The following is a 15,913-nucleotide window of genomic DNA, read 5'->3' on the forward strand; positions in this document are numbered from 1 at the left end:
ATTTTAATTTAAAAGATGATTTAAAGAGATAATCTGTTTTCCATTCAAGTTCTTTCTGTGGCTGAGCTGCCCTCCTTCCTCCCACCCCCCCTAATTCTAGTGTCTTGGCTGCCTTTGTGAAAAGACTTCCTTCTCTGCTGCTCTGCAGTTACTTAATGCTACCTGCTGCTTTCTTCATCTTCTCCTACTGTGCTGCCTGTTTCTACCTCTTGCCACAAACACTCTTTGATGCCCATGACACCATTAATCGGTCTCAATGTCTTTTCCCTCTGTATGTCATGAAACACTTGCAGAAACACAGTTTGTAACCGCAGGTACAGGATCGGTCAGGGACTGTGGGAGCAGAGCACTGCATGTGCATGAGCTCCAGCTGAGGGGCTGTACAAAACTGTGTCTGCCTGGTTTGTTGACAGTATTTGCATCAAAACTGTTTTCCTCTGAGAGGAGAGAGATGGGGTTTGACAAAAGAGAAGGCAAATATTTGCAATGTGTGAAAAGCAAGGAGAAAAATTGGTTATACCAGAGAGAAGTGGGAGAGCTTGGATTGCTAGATTAGAATATGTGAGCTTTGTGTGCACTGCCTTGCTTTGACCAGATTTTCTGTATGGATGTGATATTTCTTAGGATGTGGTTCATCTCAATGAATTTAATTAGAAAAAAAGTTCTTTTTTCTGTCTATGCTGACCTTCTGGGATTCCTCACCAGAGACTCCCCTGGGGAGCTGGCTCCTCCCTGTACTGACAGTTCAGTTTACAGAAAGAAATGTGAAATTATGTTAAAAAAAATCTGCTCTGCTTGTTAAGGAAGAGGCTAGAAACTGTACCTTAGTGTTTTTGATTTTCCCCAAAATACAGGAAGATCAGTACAAAGCATGAGTTATTCAGATCATTAAGGTGTGTAGGAAACCATCCTTTTGTGGCAGCGTTTTTCCCATCTAATTAGGAGTAGATTAAGTATTGGGAAAGTGACTTGAAAATACCCCACACCTCACTGCAGGATTTAATTTTACCTAATGACTATAAAGAAGGGTTTAACATAATGTGCCACTCCATCCCTTCTTTTCAGTTGGATCAGAGGGCAAAGATAGCAGCAATCTTCCTTCTGTCCTCATCTGAGACACAGGGAAAAAATGTTTAGAGAGGGGCAGCTGTTGGGAATGAGTCAGAGGAGAGAGGAATTATGTGGCCACTTTTTAAAGTGTCATGAAATGCCAGTACTCTGTAAAATGTCTTATGTCCATGTAAAAAATGGGACAATCACTGCCTGGTGTGTTTGTCTTTATGGTTAGGACTGAAACCACCTGTGTTGGGTTTTTGTTTGTTTGTTTGTTTTACCTTGCACTTCCAAGTTCTCCCAGTTGCCTCAGTTCACCAAACTTTTAACAGCTATCAGTCATTTCCACCTACGTAAATCTTCAGATCTTCAGCCAGCCTGTGACTAGGACAGCCATTAGTAATTTTTGCACAGTATTAAAAAACAAGAGCAGAGTCATGCTGTGTTCGTGGCTGTGTGGGTGTCTGCCTTTTAGGAACCTCTGGGAGTGGTTTATAGGGACCTAAAATAGTTCCCATCTGCTCTTTCTGTCTTTCCTCCCCCTGGCTGATCCTGATGCCCTTTCCATGCTGTTCCCAATTCTTTAAATTCCCTTTCCTGATATCTTTGTAATTACTTCCTCTTCTTTCTGAACTTTACCTAAGATGCAGCTATGAGAATGGTCACTTCTATGTGCTCATGTACCCACACTTTCCATTTGCTAGGGTTTTGCAGGCTGTAGTGATGGTCTGTTTGAATTGTCTTTCAAGGTTTGTGTAGCAGAGCGCTCCATTGCTTTTGACATGGCAAGGTCCTGCAGTTGCAGGTGCTGTGCAACAGCCTTCACGTGAAAACAATTTTAGGGGAAAGTGAATCTTGTACAAATTGGACCTTTTTGCTGCTGGTTCCTGCCATGGCTTTGTAGAGAGATAGAACATGGACCTTAACATGTTGGAGGTGAGTGGTGCTTCTGAGGCAGGCACCCCACTATGGAGACCTTAAAACCCTGACCCCAAACCCTCATGGACCTCAGCTTTCATCACAGCCATGACTGGATCCATAATTATAGTTTTGACCAGGTTTAACCAATCTGAAACTTTTCTCTTAAGTGAATAAGAGACGAGGGAAAACCACATTGCATACATTTGCATTAGAGTTTTCTTGACTCCTTCCACACTGTCTATTGGACATACATTATTTAGAATGAAAGCTTATTTTTATGAAGAGTATACTCTGATTATTTCTATCAGTAACATTTTGTTGCAGTACAGCTGCATGGCAGTCATGATAATATTTGTATCAGTTACAACTTTTAAAATATATGGCTAAAAGCAGTTTCCAGTTTTGCTGGAAATCAAAATGATGAGGAACAGAGGGGTGAAAACAATAATAGAGTTCTCATGCTATAGATTTTTTTTTTCCCTGTTTTTCACAGGAACACAAATGTCGTCTGGAAGCCAGAGGAAGCAGTGCGCCACCACGATCAGAGGCACAACAGCCTCTGCCTCTCTTCTGGATACACCATCCAGAAGGACAACCGCTGCTGGTGGCTCATTGAAAAACAAAGATCCCTCCAAGGACACCTCCATACCCAAAGAGATCCAAGCACAGGGCATCCTGAAACCAAGAATGTCTGTCTCCAAAAGTATGTGCAACACAAAAACTTCATCAAGAGTCCTCTTGGAAGAAAATGTTCACAGGCAAAACCAGCTCCTAAAAAGTAAGGTACAAATCCTGCTGTGCTTGTTAGGAATATGGTTTCAATAATAAGATGAGATCAGTCTCAAAGAAAAAAGTGAAATAATGGAAATTCAGTCCATTTTTGTCCAGCTTTAAGTGCTGAGTATGAGTCATCTAGTGAGAGATCCCATCAACTAATCAAACTGTATACATTGCTATGGTTAATAGAAAACAAAATGAAAATGAGAAAGATGGGTTTACTTTGTAGGTAGGTTCAAGAAAATCTTGAAAAAACATTAAAACTGCAGAGTCAAACACTCCCAGTCTGAGCAAGAAACACCGTAACCAAGGTTATTTTTACAACCTTGTTTAGATACCATTTACCTCTGCAATCTTTTTTTATCAGCAAGCTTTCACTACTTAACCGATATTTTCTTCTAATTCAACAGCTATATGTATGTCTTATTTCCCACATTTGTACAAATAGCTAAAATGGAGATGAGTAGCAGAACTCATGCATAAGAGAGTTTTGCAGAAGACAACCGAATCATACTGTAGATGAATTTGGCTTTAGTATCAATATATTTGCAAGAAATTTACTCTAACTATACCTTAACAATGTTGCAATGGTCATATATCCCTTTTTCTTACAGATTTCTTTCTTGTAAGCAGGTAGGGAAAACATTTTCATTATTGACTATAAAGGTAGAGAATATAACACCCACTTAGGTAAGTGAAACCGATGTTCTGCTTTCAGTGCAGGAAGTTAAATCATGCCACTTCACTACCCTAATGTGACTTTGTTTTAAGAAAGTGAAGCATCCATGGAGATTTATTAAAGATAAAGTTAATTGACACCTCTGAAATCTTTACTTATTAAAAATTTTAATTTCATGTTCACAGGTTTCAGTTTTCTTTTTTTTTTTTTTTTCCAAAAAATATTATATTAACAAGAGCAGTATTAGGGAGAAAATACAGTTCAGGCTTTTATAAGGCAGATGTACCCAAAACAGATCATTTTAACATTTTTTTTTTAAGTACAATATAATATGTACAATATGTCATAGCGAGGAAAATATTTTAAGTTTATTGTAACCAAAAATTGAAATAAAACAGTAATGGGCTTTATTCCCAGATATTTAGTTCTAGAAATCAAATTATTTGGCAAGGAAGAAGTATTCCAATTTGACTTTTCAAAATACTGCATATGGACCTTTTCTGAAGTTAATTTGTTATTCTGGATTACATTTAATTTTGTCCTCTAAATGAGAATCTTGTCAACTGTCTGATTTTTGAGTACATCCCATCTTTTGGTCCTAACTTTTGAAGGAAATATCAGTAAGAGAGCATTAAAGCATAGTCCTAAGAGTAGAAAATCAACTATTTTTTCCTTAATGCAGGACTTTGTGAATTGACAGGTTTCATAATAATGTGCTACAATGTATATTAAGCCCTAGTTTATTAGTTTTTTCATGGAGTCATTCAACTGGCTAATGAACACATAGAAATGACAGAAAGCAAACCATATTATCAGCAAAGAAATAAACAAGAGGAGGGTTTATGAAAGCCTCCGTGTGGTCAGAGAGAAATGATATGTGATTAAGATCTATAACATTATGTTATTTCCTGCGATACATGCAATAAATTGAAATAAACTGTGAGCTGCAGCGTGATAGCCTCTGCTTTCCATAATGTAACCGTATTAGCGAAGATTTTGGGAAGTGACTACCATAAAACGGAGCTAAGCATCAGAGCAGGGTAATTACGCCTCGATGCGGTGCCTGGCTTAATGTGAAAGATACTCTGGGTGTCACAGGGCAGTGAGTAGCACCTATGATTAGATTTGATCTATTCTGCTTAATGAGGCCTATTAATAATACCTTGGCATTCTTATTTCAGAAATTGCCCTCACTGTCTAATGAGGTGGAGAACCCAATAAAAAATTAACCATGCACTCTTAATGAACTTTTAAATCTCTTGAAGGTGATTACGAATCTTGTGGTTCAAGTGGCAAAGCGGAGGAGCATGAGGAGGAGGAGGAGCGGGCTGGAGCCAGCTGGGAAGCTCTGTCTGTACCTCGCCGCCTGGATGCCGCTCGCCAGAGCCGCAGCGCGCTCGCCCAGCCAGATGTTAGCCCCGAGCCCGACAGAAGACTGCCCACCCCACTGACACTGAAGGTAAAATACTCATTGTTTTTATGGGTGGGCTTAATGTGGGGAGTGAATTTTTTTTTATTTATTTATTTTCTCATGGATGGTGTTGCTGCTGGGAACTGGCTGGGGGCAGAAGTTGGCATGTCCTTGATTTTTCTCCTTTCTGGTGATGTTTGGTTGCTTTCATTACTTGCCGAGACTTGCTGGGTTGCCTGGTTGGGCAAGTCCCAGCTGCCATTCTGTGGAGAACCATGATAAAAATTGTAAAAATTGGGGGCTTACAAGGGTCCCAAAGGTGCTTGTGAAATCATACCCTGAAACGGGCACTTTCCCAATTTTGCATGACATCCAGTGCCACCAGCAGCTGCCGTGGGCATGGCTGTGATCCAGGTTGGTACAAAGCCACATCAGCAGATCCAGTGTTTTCCTCCTTCTGGTCCAGTGCATATGTAAGAGCAACCTCTGCTCCTGTCCTCTGCCCTGAAACATTCCTAAATGCTGAAGCAGCCTTTGACTGGAAAGCATTTTCTTTCTGGATCATCCATGAATGGATCTGCGTGATAATCAAAGTAAACAGGAAAGTTTGTGAACGGTCAGTGACAAGCTGCTTTGGAGATGGGGTGAGACAAAGAAATAGGCAAAATGTCAAGAACTTGAATACGGGTAACTTATAAAATGTGTAATTCAAAACATTTTGGATATGTCTTCTTATTTTTTTTTTTCCTATAAATATTCTTTGTCTGATGTGGAAATATACACGCTAAGGCAGCTTTCTAACAGTGAAAGGGAGCAAAAGCAGATTGGAAGTTTATGAACTTTATTCAGACCAGCAATGATTTTCATGGGGAATCTCTTACTGAACCCACTTAGATGAATACCATTTTGTTTTTTTCCTTCCTTTTTCTAAAGTTAAGTGTTTTCTCTGTTTCATTTAGGAAGCGCTAGAAATTCACAAGCCTCAGTTCATTTCCCGTTCGCAAGAAAGGCTGAAGAAGCTGGAACATATGGTCCAGCAGAGGAAAGCCCAGCAGAATGATGCTCCTGTAAGCAACCAAGGAGCACTTCTTGTTCGCAAACTTTCCTCAACATCTGCCTCAAGCAAAAAAAAGCAATACACCATCCCTCACCCGCTCAGCGGTAAGTTGAATTGTGACCAGTAATGGTTCTCTACTTGTTTTTGAAACCTTGCCATGTGTATAGTATTTCTGTATTAATGCTGTGAAAAAACATGAGACCTGCTGCTCCTGTTTCACCCTGCTGGTGTGCCAACATACGTCCTGGTGCTCAGAGAATAAATCCTCTGAAACACAGAGACAGGATAAGTGGACATGGGGTGCTCCATGGCATCCTTCCTTGGGGGTGTTTTGTCATTGTCACATTCAGCACGATGCAGGTTGCTGCTCGTTATAGAGACATTAGCAATTATTGGCATTTTTTACCTGCCACAGCTCACAGAAGGACTGATCTGGGGTGAGAAGTCCCAGGTAGGGGGACAGGTGGGGTTTGGGTGTAGGAGACCCAGTCTGCTCTTCTCGGCAGGTGAGTTTGTCTTGTCTGCCCAGCAGCTGTGTGCATGGCTGCTAAATCAGCACATCTAAACTCTGTGATTTCCTAATTTGAATGATTAGGTTGTTTTATTGCCCTTGTGGTAAACAGCCTCAATATCCAGCAGCTCCCTCCCAATAGCATCTCTGTAAATATTATCTAGGCACAGGATGTTAAACAAATCACCCATTTTTATTTTTTTTTTTTTAATTGCCATCTGGCTTTTACTTAATTCAGTTGACGAAAGAAAAAAAAAAAAAAGATTTATTTGACTGGTTGGCATTCCTCTTAACTTTTTGGTTTTAAACCGTGTCTCAGAAGCCACATTATTCTGCTGAAAAATAAAACAATTAAAAACATTAAATAGCCATGTTATGATTAAGTCTGTCCTCAACTCTTCTTCTGACAAAGCCTAAGCAAGCAAAAATACACCCAAATGATCTAAAAGACCAGAGATGGTCTTTTAGACCATGGACTTTAGGATGGAAGGCTAATGACTCACAGAGGTCAGTAACACTCACCAAGTCTTTCAATGAGAAGGTGATGAAGCTCTAATTAGTGTACTAGTTTGTAGTTTTTAAAACAACTACATCAGCTCTGCGCATTCCCCCTCAAAATTATTTTTCTTGGCATGCTTAGCATTGGGGAATATTATTTGCTATCACTAAATCTATGCTGTTTGCTCTGGTATGGTGGCGTCTAACTTATATACGTAATGGGATTTCCAGTACAAGCTAAATAAGCACATATAAACAAAGCACAAAACATGAAGTGCGTGTTAATGAGTCAATAAAATTTATTCCCCACTTCAGTTATCCAAGGTAATTTGTTTGGGTTCAGATGGCTCAGGGCCACGCTGCCCAGCTGCAGTGTGGTGTGGGGGCTCTGCCCCAGCCCCAGCAAGGCCTCCAGGCTGGAGGAGTTTGTCATTTGTCTCTGAAGAAGTGGCAGATATCTCCTTCTTTGTTTGGTCATCTTAAAAATCCCCCCAGACTGCTCTGCAAACACTCTGTGAAACAAAAAGTTGAAAGGTTAAACCTCGTTCTCCTTAAATGATGATTAATTTTTATGCTTGTTTAATGAGCAATAAAAGCATAATATTGAAACATATTCATTATTCATTCAAGTAAATTACTATTTCCCTCTCTTAGTAGTTGGTCATTAAAGATAAATTTGTCTAAAGAGAATCTTTAGTTTCCATAACTCATCTGTGTTCATGTAGCCGCATGTAATTTCCTATTTGTAAAATCTTAATATTTTTATAAAGACAGAAGTGTCACATGTCTGTTGTTGAAGAATAACTGTAATTAATGTTGTAAATCCTAGATCTCTGATAAAGCACAACTGTGTGGGCTGCAGTTCAGAAGGCTGTGTGTAGGAGTGTACTGAGCATATTTAATTTGCTCTGAGTCCTGACAATTGGTATTTTAGGACTTCTCCTCGTGGATGCTATTGTGCAGAAGGATTAGTATCATTAATGAGTCCCAGAGCACGGGATCTTTGTTTAGTACAGATGTTCTTAAATTTTTTTTGGCTGCACCTCTTTTAGAAGAGACAAGGGTTTCCCCTGCATGCTTGCCGGGGTGTTGGATGCCTGTGTCCTGCTGGTGGCTCTGCTGGTGACAACCTCTGTCCCACCATGTTCACAGCCTGCTCCTTCCCTTCTGCCTGCTCCTCAGGTGGGAAGGAAGGGAAGTTGTCATTTATTGTCATCATTATTCTATATTCTCTGGAAAAGCCATTTTTGCACATAAAATGTGCTTTTCAAGTAAGGAAGGGCTTTGTGTCTCATTTAAAAAAAAAAAAAAAAAAAAGCCAGATCCAGCTCATGAAGCAGCACTTTGACTGGGAGGGCGGACGGGAGATGGAGAGGGAGGGGAGCAGCACCACCTCCCTTGGCACCAGCTTCTTGTTTTTATGGGTCTAATGAGACCATGCCCTTCCCAAAGCAGGCTCCCAGGCTGCATGTCTACCTCATCCCTGTGCCAACAACACCAAAAGCTGCCTGCCAGCCAAACTGGCTGAGCAAAGGCAACATGGCAAGGTTCACCCCTGACTATTGCACTGTTTCTTAGCCAGCTCTTGAAGTGGCTGAGCGCCTGGGATTTATTTAGATCACAAAGTGCCCAGAAAAGGAAAAATACCATCCTACATCAAGTTGTGCCTTCAGGTCCAAAGACAAAGTCCTAAATGCCACCACCCTCTCTGGCTACACCCAGTTGTAGGTCAGTGGTGGTCCAGGAGCAGCTGTGACACCAAAGCCAAGCAGGGGACGGGCCTGGTGGCTGCTGTCCAGTGTTGTGCTATTGCAGTCATGAAGGCCAAACCAGCTATTAGACATCAACAGTCCTTAGAAGTCAAGGGCACTGGGCACCAAACACTTCTGAGCATGCAGGACAGTGGCTCTGCCACATCTCCACAGCCTCTGGTGCTGATGCTTCTCCTCCTTGCTAGTCTGAAAAACCTCTGCCAAACCCAGCCCTCCTGCAGCTTTCTTGGTCTCAGAAGCAGTCTGCTCTTTCACAGCAACATGCACTGAAACCACATTTGAAATTAAGAACCCAGGAAAGTAAAACGAGTACCTGGAAACTTGCTTAGGCATACAGCATCGTATTGATGGCATCCCTAGGCCTCAGGGTGTGATCTTGTGGTTGCTTCTCTTCAGCCTGATAGCTTCCGCTTTGCTCTTTTTTTTTTTTTTTTTTTTTTTTTTTTTGTCTTTGGGATGTGTGGAGAGGTCTTTATGGCTTCGAAGTTCATAGGGCTCATTGCCAGCACACCCTCATGCATTTTCCAGTGATTTTCATAAGGGCAGGTTGGCTGGGGAAGGTAATTTCCACTGACCCCGACACAGCGACCCCAAGGATGGATTATAAGTGCGTTTGTGGTTGGGCAGGAGGAGCGTGTCTGTGCGAACCCCAGGATGCTTGCAGAGCACACACACCACAAACACTGGCAGTAATGCTAGCTATCCCCTTCCTTTTCCGCCTCCAGAGGACATGTCCTGGCCCAGTTCCCCATGTGCACATCTGTGTCCATGCGGAGAGAAGTCAAGGTGGGACTGCCCCATCAGATGGCAGCCAGCTCCTACTCAGGCATAAATGAGGGGGGTTCTGCAGCCCGAGATGTTTCCCTTCTGCACTCCATAAATTTGTCGCTATTTCATGTAATCTCTCCAAAATAAGCTTGTTACATGTGCTTCTCTCCTGACTTGCATTATTTCAGTGTCACCCAGAAGAAAGACCATGACCTTCAGAAATTTTCCTCTGCCTAAAATTGTTCTATCAGGCTAAAATATCTTTATTGATAAGATGAAAATATCAGATAACACATTTTTCCAATGTTTTGACAGTGTTGTTACAACTTTACAGTTTCTTGAAGATGAAAGAAATAGCTGGCACTCAACATCATTTCCATATAAATACCAACATCTGTGCAGCTTCCGTTTACCTTCTCATCCTCAAAAAAAAACCCAAGTTGTTTATGATTTTTAATTGTAATTCATGAGTAGGATTTTATGAAAGGCTAAAAGTAATCTTGGAAAAATAAAAATGTTTATCCTGTAGAAGATTTTATCGTCACGAGAGTGCTTTGAAGGCAAAGAACATGAGACTCTCACACTAGCCTTTGTGCTGGATAATGTGTAGTGCTACATTTTGAGAGTGCTAATTAGTCCAAGATAGACTACTCGGCTGTTGACTATGTCGAACAAATTAGAGATCCCACTGTGACGAACTGAATAGAAACAATGTTCAAATAACTGGATTTAAATCTCGAAAACCGTAATGTAATTACTTCAGTGACGGGACTACCAGCTGTTTATAGGCCTTTAAATCTGCATAATGAACAGCCTTCTGATCTTAGTGTACACAAGCACTTTCAGAGGTTTAAAACATTTCTCAGGCACATATGGTTTTTTCATACCTTCCATTTTGCTCTCCTTTGGGAGGGTGGTGGTTCGTTGGAAATGGCACTGGAAGTGGAAAGTCGCCATTCAGCTCCTACCGATGTGCCTGCTGTTCCTCTGGGTTTGTATCCAGTAATACTCCAAACCCCGTATCTTTAGCAATATTTTGGAAACAAGTTTATACCTCCTCAGCCATGCTTCTAAACCATTCCAAAAAGCCTTATTGTAACTTCAAAAGCCTGGAGGGCAAGGGATTGCTGGTTTTGTTTGTGTTTTCAAGGTGCCTGTTGGAGGTTGTTACTGGGACTGCAGATTCATTGGGGAGAGGAGAAGACAACAATCAGAGAATTTGCACTAAGAGTGCAGCCAGCAGCTCCTGCAGCAGTAGATGTGCATCCTTGTGCTCTTCAGATGCCATTGGTGGCTGATGGGATGTTTGAAGCCTCCTGCCCATCTCTGCTCATATATGACTTTAGTTGTGCCATTGCTCAGGTTTCTTTTCCCTGTCAATATTCATAGCTAGCGGTAGCGCTACTGATCCTGTTGGCGCCTGGCCACTTAGTTAAGGCTGACAGTTCTGAATAAAGATTAAGCTGCAGTCAGGTAATTGAATTAGGAAGAGGGATGACCTATTTTTATGATATTATTATCCATCACCTTGATTACAGCGGTGCCTGTGAGTCGGCTAGACGTGGGCGGCACCTTGCAGGGCACTGGCACCAGGGGACAAGGTCCTGTGGGGACTTGCTGTGGTGGCAGGGGAGGAGGTGGGTGTTGTGAATGGGCTGACCTGCACGTCCCTTCCACGTCCTCATCCTTATGAGTGGGGGGAGAAAGTCAGCATCTGTGCAATGCAATAGTAACAGGAGAGAAATAGGAAATGTATAGGAGAGCCCAGGGAGGTGAGCAAGAAGGACAATTATAAATAAGCAAGACTGAAGTCAAAAGCCTGTGAAAGTGTGCTAGAGTACATTGCCAATTAATATCAAGCGGAGAAAATCCAGCCAGCATTGCAGAAAGCTTTTTGGGCATGTAAAAGCACAACTTTCTGGGTTTCTGGAGCTCTTTACAATGGGGTGAGCATCTGAGAGAGGCCCCTCAACACAAGGGGTCTGTGTCCCAAGGTGGAACCAAGGAAGGTGGAGATAAATTGGAAAATCTTCAAATATGAAGTTTTCTGTGCAAACAATTACAGTGTTGAAACAATGCGCATTATAGAGGGTGACTCACAAAGTTCAGTCAAATTGCTGGGGGATAATTTCATTAGGGTCTTGAAGTAGCCAAATTGAAAACTGAATTTTCGATGACGGACTTTTTAATCAGGGAGTAAGAGGTCTGATTTCATCCATGATTATAAGCTGAAACTAAAGAAAACAGGACTGAGAGGATGGTGCAAGTTTTACTAAAGATGGAACAAACCTTTTGATCAGTTTGCCAAATCTGTCATACCTTCTTTATTAATGCCTTTTTTTTTTTTTTTTTAATGGAAATTATAGGCTTTTCAATACTATATGCTGTAGTCAAATACGAATGAATTGGGAAGGGCAGGTTAGATAGTATTTATTTATTTTTTTTCTGGATGAAGTCCAAGAATATTCAAATGTCATTTGGATAGAGGGGACTGGTCTCCCATATCATGCCCAAAATGAATTTATCATTAAAGTATTTCCATAAACCTGTAGTTTTTAATGTTTTTATAGACACTACTGACATTTTCCTTTGCTAAGACTGAAATACTAGGGAGGATCAGAAGTCTCAATAGCCACAGAGTAGGCCACACCTGAACAGCCCATGAACCACCTGCCTTTGGGTCCTCTTGGTAGAAGGACCTCTGTAGACCTTCAGCATTTCTTGGAGATGAGCAGAAATTCCAGGCAGTCTTGCCTTCACGCTTTTATCTAGTGGGTTACTGCATTCTTTTAATAAATAACACCAAAACGTCATCTGTTGACTGCAGTTGATGTAATGCATTTCATGAAGTCATTGACATGAAATGTGTAAAACTTTGGGCAGTACCCTGGGGTGTAGGCACTTTTTGGTTTCTCTGGATGAATTCCCAGTCAAGTGCTACGGGCATGCTAAGCTGAATGCCACCTTGACATTTATCTTAGATTCATGGTTTATTTTTTTAGGGGACTGTTTATTTTGGAAGCAGTGTTAAAAAAAAACAAAAAAAAAAAAACATATATCTTAGAGCTTCTCTGGGTGAATGGGCATTTGGTGAACTATTTTTTTAGTTCAGTGAAAAAGCAGTGCAATTAAAGAATCACTATTATCAGTGCTTAGCCTTTCAGGAACTGACAACACACCCTCAAAGGTATATTTTAGCTCCTAACAGTTTGAGAATTCACATTCATATTAGTGGAAAATGTATATGTATTCTGATGGGCAGAGTTTAGCCTTTGATATTTTATTTTATTTTATTTTATTTTATTTTATTTTATTTTATTTTATTTTATTATTTCAATTTAAGTGTTTCAGTGAGTTAGTGGTAAACAGAAAGTCAGGGGACAGTTCCCACACACCCTATTATCTGTTCTTTGTCTAAACGCTTAATAACTTCCAGGCAGGAAAGTTGCTCATCCTGTCTGAGGTGCAGTTTAGCATGAGTTAAAATACATTGCAGTGATGACCCATTTACCTTCATTTACAACTTGCTGAAGTAGCTTCTTTCCCCTGCCATGGAGATCTCACAGACCATTGCTGCACACAGAATTGGTATAAATACTGGAAGCTTGCTGGTTTGACAGGGTTTGAATAAAGCACCAAGGAAGTTCTTCATGCCTGTCTATACTTTTTTTTTTTTTTTAATTATTTTTTTTACTGTGGTGCATCACTGGAAATACCAAATGTCTGTTTTGAAATCCCTTCTCTTTTATCCTTCTTGATTGTTTTCTCCAAAACCATTACAAGACTATGAGATCCGATAAGGAACTTTGATAAAATGCAATTTAGGAGGCTATCAACTTGGGGAACTGTCCATTTTATGCCCAACCCGGGTCTTAGTTTGGTAAGATGAATGTTAATTCAGGTCTTCATGGTGTGATTGGCAAGTTTTTATAGCACTGAGTACGTGCTGCTCCTCCTCTTAGAAATATGTTTTGTTCAATCCTATGTTCAGTTCTGAACATAAAAATCATATGCATGTTTAAACATTGGTTAATTTTCTAATTTAAAACATTTTTTATTTATATTTTAGTTAATTTTAGAATTCTCATCCCAAAATTCCCCAAGAACATTATTTGTTTGATACTTATACATGATTTTTTTCTCAGACATAGTGACCTGAGAGCAAGCTGAGAGATACTACATGAGTGTTTACCTATATAAGTGTTACCCTTTTGACCTTGTACTGCTTCACGAAGGGTATATTTATAGCCAAGACAGATTTATTATTTTTCTTGGAGGATTTTCCCAAGAATCTCTTTTTGATTCCTCCTTCAAAGCCTCTGGCACAGAAACATATAGATTCCAGGTAGAATCATGGGCAGTGATGAGCCTGATACCGTTCAAGATGATTTCTGTGTCATCCAGAGAGAATTATTCTCACAGGTTCCAGTGGCTCTGCATAAAGATCTGGAAGATTTAATGTGTCGTTAATGTGGTGTGGGCTGTGCAGGTTTCTGCTGCACCCAAAGACATAGGAACAGCCAAGGAAATGTTGGTCACACCAGGGACTGCCCAAGCATCTCCTATTTTTGTTTCAGTGCTGCAGAGAACCCATGGTGATGGCTTGATATGATTTCAGGCTGTGGTCCTGTGCCATGGTCCAGGTTAGAGGACATTCCTTGGGGAAGGGATGTGTCCTGCAAGCCTGAGTAGTCAAATGAGGTTTGCAACCGTGAGCAGCAAGGGGCTGTGCTGGGAGCTGCACTGGTCCCAGCAAGATGGTGTTGTTGGTCCCTAATCCTTCTGCAGGGTCACAGAGGCAATCTGCTTCATGAAGCACTAGGATTATTTGGGTAGCTATAGTACCCAAGTGTTTATTCCTTTTAAATTAATGAGCATGTAAATGAACATTAAAACACTAATTAAAAAAGTCAAATTATATTTTTCCAGTAAATCGAGTATGTTGCTTGTGTCTACTGAAGTTGTAATAATAATTATTAAGCCTAGATAAGCCCTGAGTGGAGAAAAGTTATTCCTAGGGCAGAGGAAGCTTCACGGCCTCCTCTCCTTTCACAATTTGCATTTTGAAAGCAGTACCAGGTTAGAATAGAAACTGCTGCATAGCTCCCTTTTATTTTTACATGGAGATACAGCAGCTTCAAGGACAAACAGCATTTTCCCGAGCAAGGCGGTAATCTGAGCACGGTTTTGCCTCTGGGTGTAGCCCAGTATGCTGCTGGAGGCTGTTAGGTTGCTACGACAACTCCCATAAATATCCCTGAAACATTTGGTGTCTTCAACAGCGTGCCCCACAAACCTGTTGGGAAGGGGGCTTTTTTGGGTAGTAGCAGTTGGGTTTGCTCTGGCCCAGCGTCTGAACTGGGCAGTTCTGGAACAAATTATTCACTGTATTTGTTTCCTTGTCTTGATTATTCTATTTTGTCTCTTCAGTGAGATGGCAGAAAGAGGCTGACGCGGTGCCTGCTGTGATATATATTATGTCTTCTAAACTTCCTTGGCAAATGGAAGTGCTTAAAAGTTTGCACACATTTATCTTATACATATGTTCTGCAAAAGCACTTGCAAATTCCTCTGACTTCCAGCTTAATGTGACTACTCAGGGCACTGCACCCTGTCCTCCGTGCCTCCTGGCTGCCCACCCTGTGCAAATGACATGCAAAAACTATTCGGAGACCATTTTAGCAAGCAAGGTGTTAAAATTACCTATTCCCGGGACCCACTGACTATGAAGATCAGTAATTATTTCCCTGTATCAAGGGAAACGTTGACTGAAATTATCTCAGATATCCTCATAGTCGATCAGCAAAGAGTAATACAATTTTCCTCCCCCTAGCATGCAGCATAATTACTCGCAGCCCTGTAAAACAGGTATAAATCGAAGTGGAAAGGATGGTGCCAAGCCAGGATCCTGACACACGGCGGCTGGGGACATGGTCTGCAGCATGGGCCTCACCTGCTGCAGCCCTGCTGGCAGCCGGCGCTGGGCTGAGCAAAGGCCTACACAGCTGCGTGTGGCAATGACAAGAGTCGGATACATTTAAAATAAATGTCTTTCCCTTGCTGGATGGCAGCTTTGGGACCCAACTGAGCTCCAGATGAAGTTGTTAAAAGCCTTTCTATTGACTTATGCAGATCTGACCTCAAGTCATCGAAAGTTTAATCAGGAATACCATAGCATGACTAAGTGGAAAGAGAAGCTTGAAATTTCAGTAAACACAGATTCATCTAATATTAACTTTATTTTCCCTCTGCTAGATAACCTCTTCAAACCAAAGGAAAGATTCATTCCAGAGAAAGAGATGCACATGAGATCCAAAAGGTACTTCCACATCACCTTCACACATTGGGGCTGGTCTGTCACACTTCTTGCCGTGCTTTTGCACAATGCTCAAGTTTTGCTTTGTTTGCATCAATTTGATCTATTTGGGCCAAGCCTGCCCTTTAAGCAGAGTCTTTCTAGGAGTTT

At 41.1% G+C, this 15,913-nt stretch overlaps 1 protein-coding gene across 1 annotated transcript in view; it reads left to right on the forward strand.

Annotated features, from left to right (window-relative positions):
* The window catches only part of LOC309880197 ((E2-independent) E3 ubiquitin-conjugating enzyme FATS), a 63,679-nt gene that overhangs the window by 45,222 nt on the left and 2,544 nt on the right, over positions 1-15,913 (forward strand). Inside the window, exons 4-7 of the mRNA XM_082764800.1 lie at positions 2,468-2,752; positions 4,696-4,889; positions 5,801-6,002; positions 15,703-15,766. Of these exons, the coding sequence (XP_082620926.1) occupies positions 2,468-2,752; positions 4,696-4,889; positions 5,801-6,002; positions 15,703-15,766 (745 nt within the window). The remainder of the gene's footprint in view (positions 1-2,467; positions 2,753-4,695; positions 4,890-5,800; positions 6,003-15,702; positions 15,767-15,913) is intronic.

This window comes from Aythya marila (assembly GCF_965140915.1).
Source record: "Aythya marila genome assembly, chromosome: 7".
NCBI lineage: Eukaryota > Metazoa > Chordata > Aves > Anseriformes > Anatidae > Aythya > Aythya marila.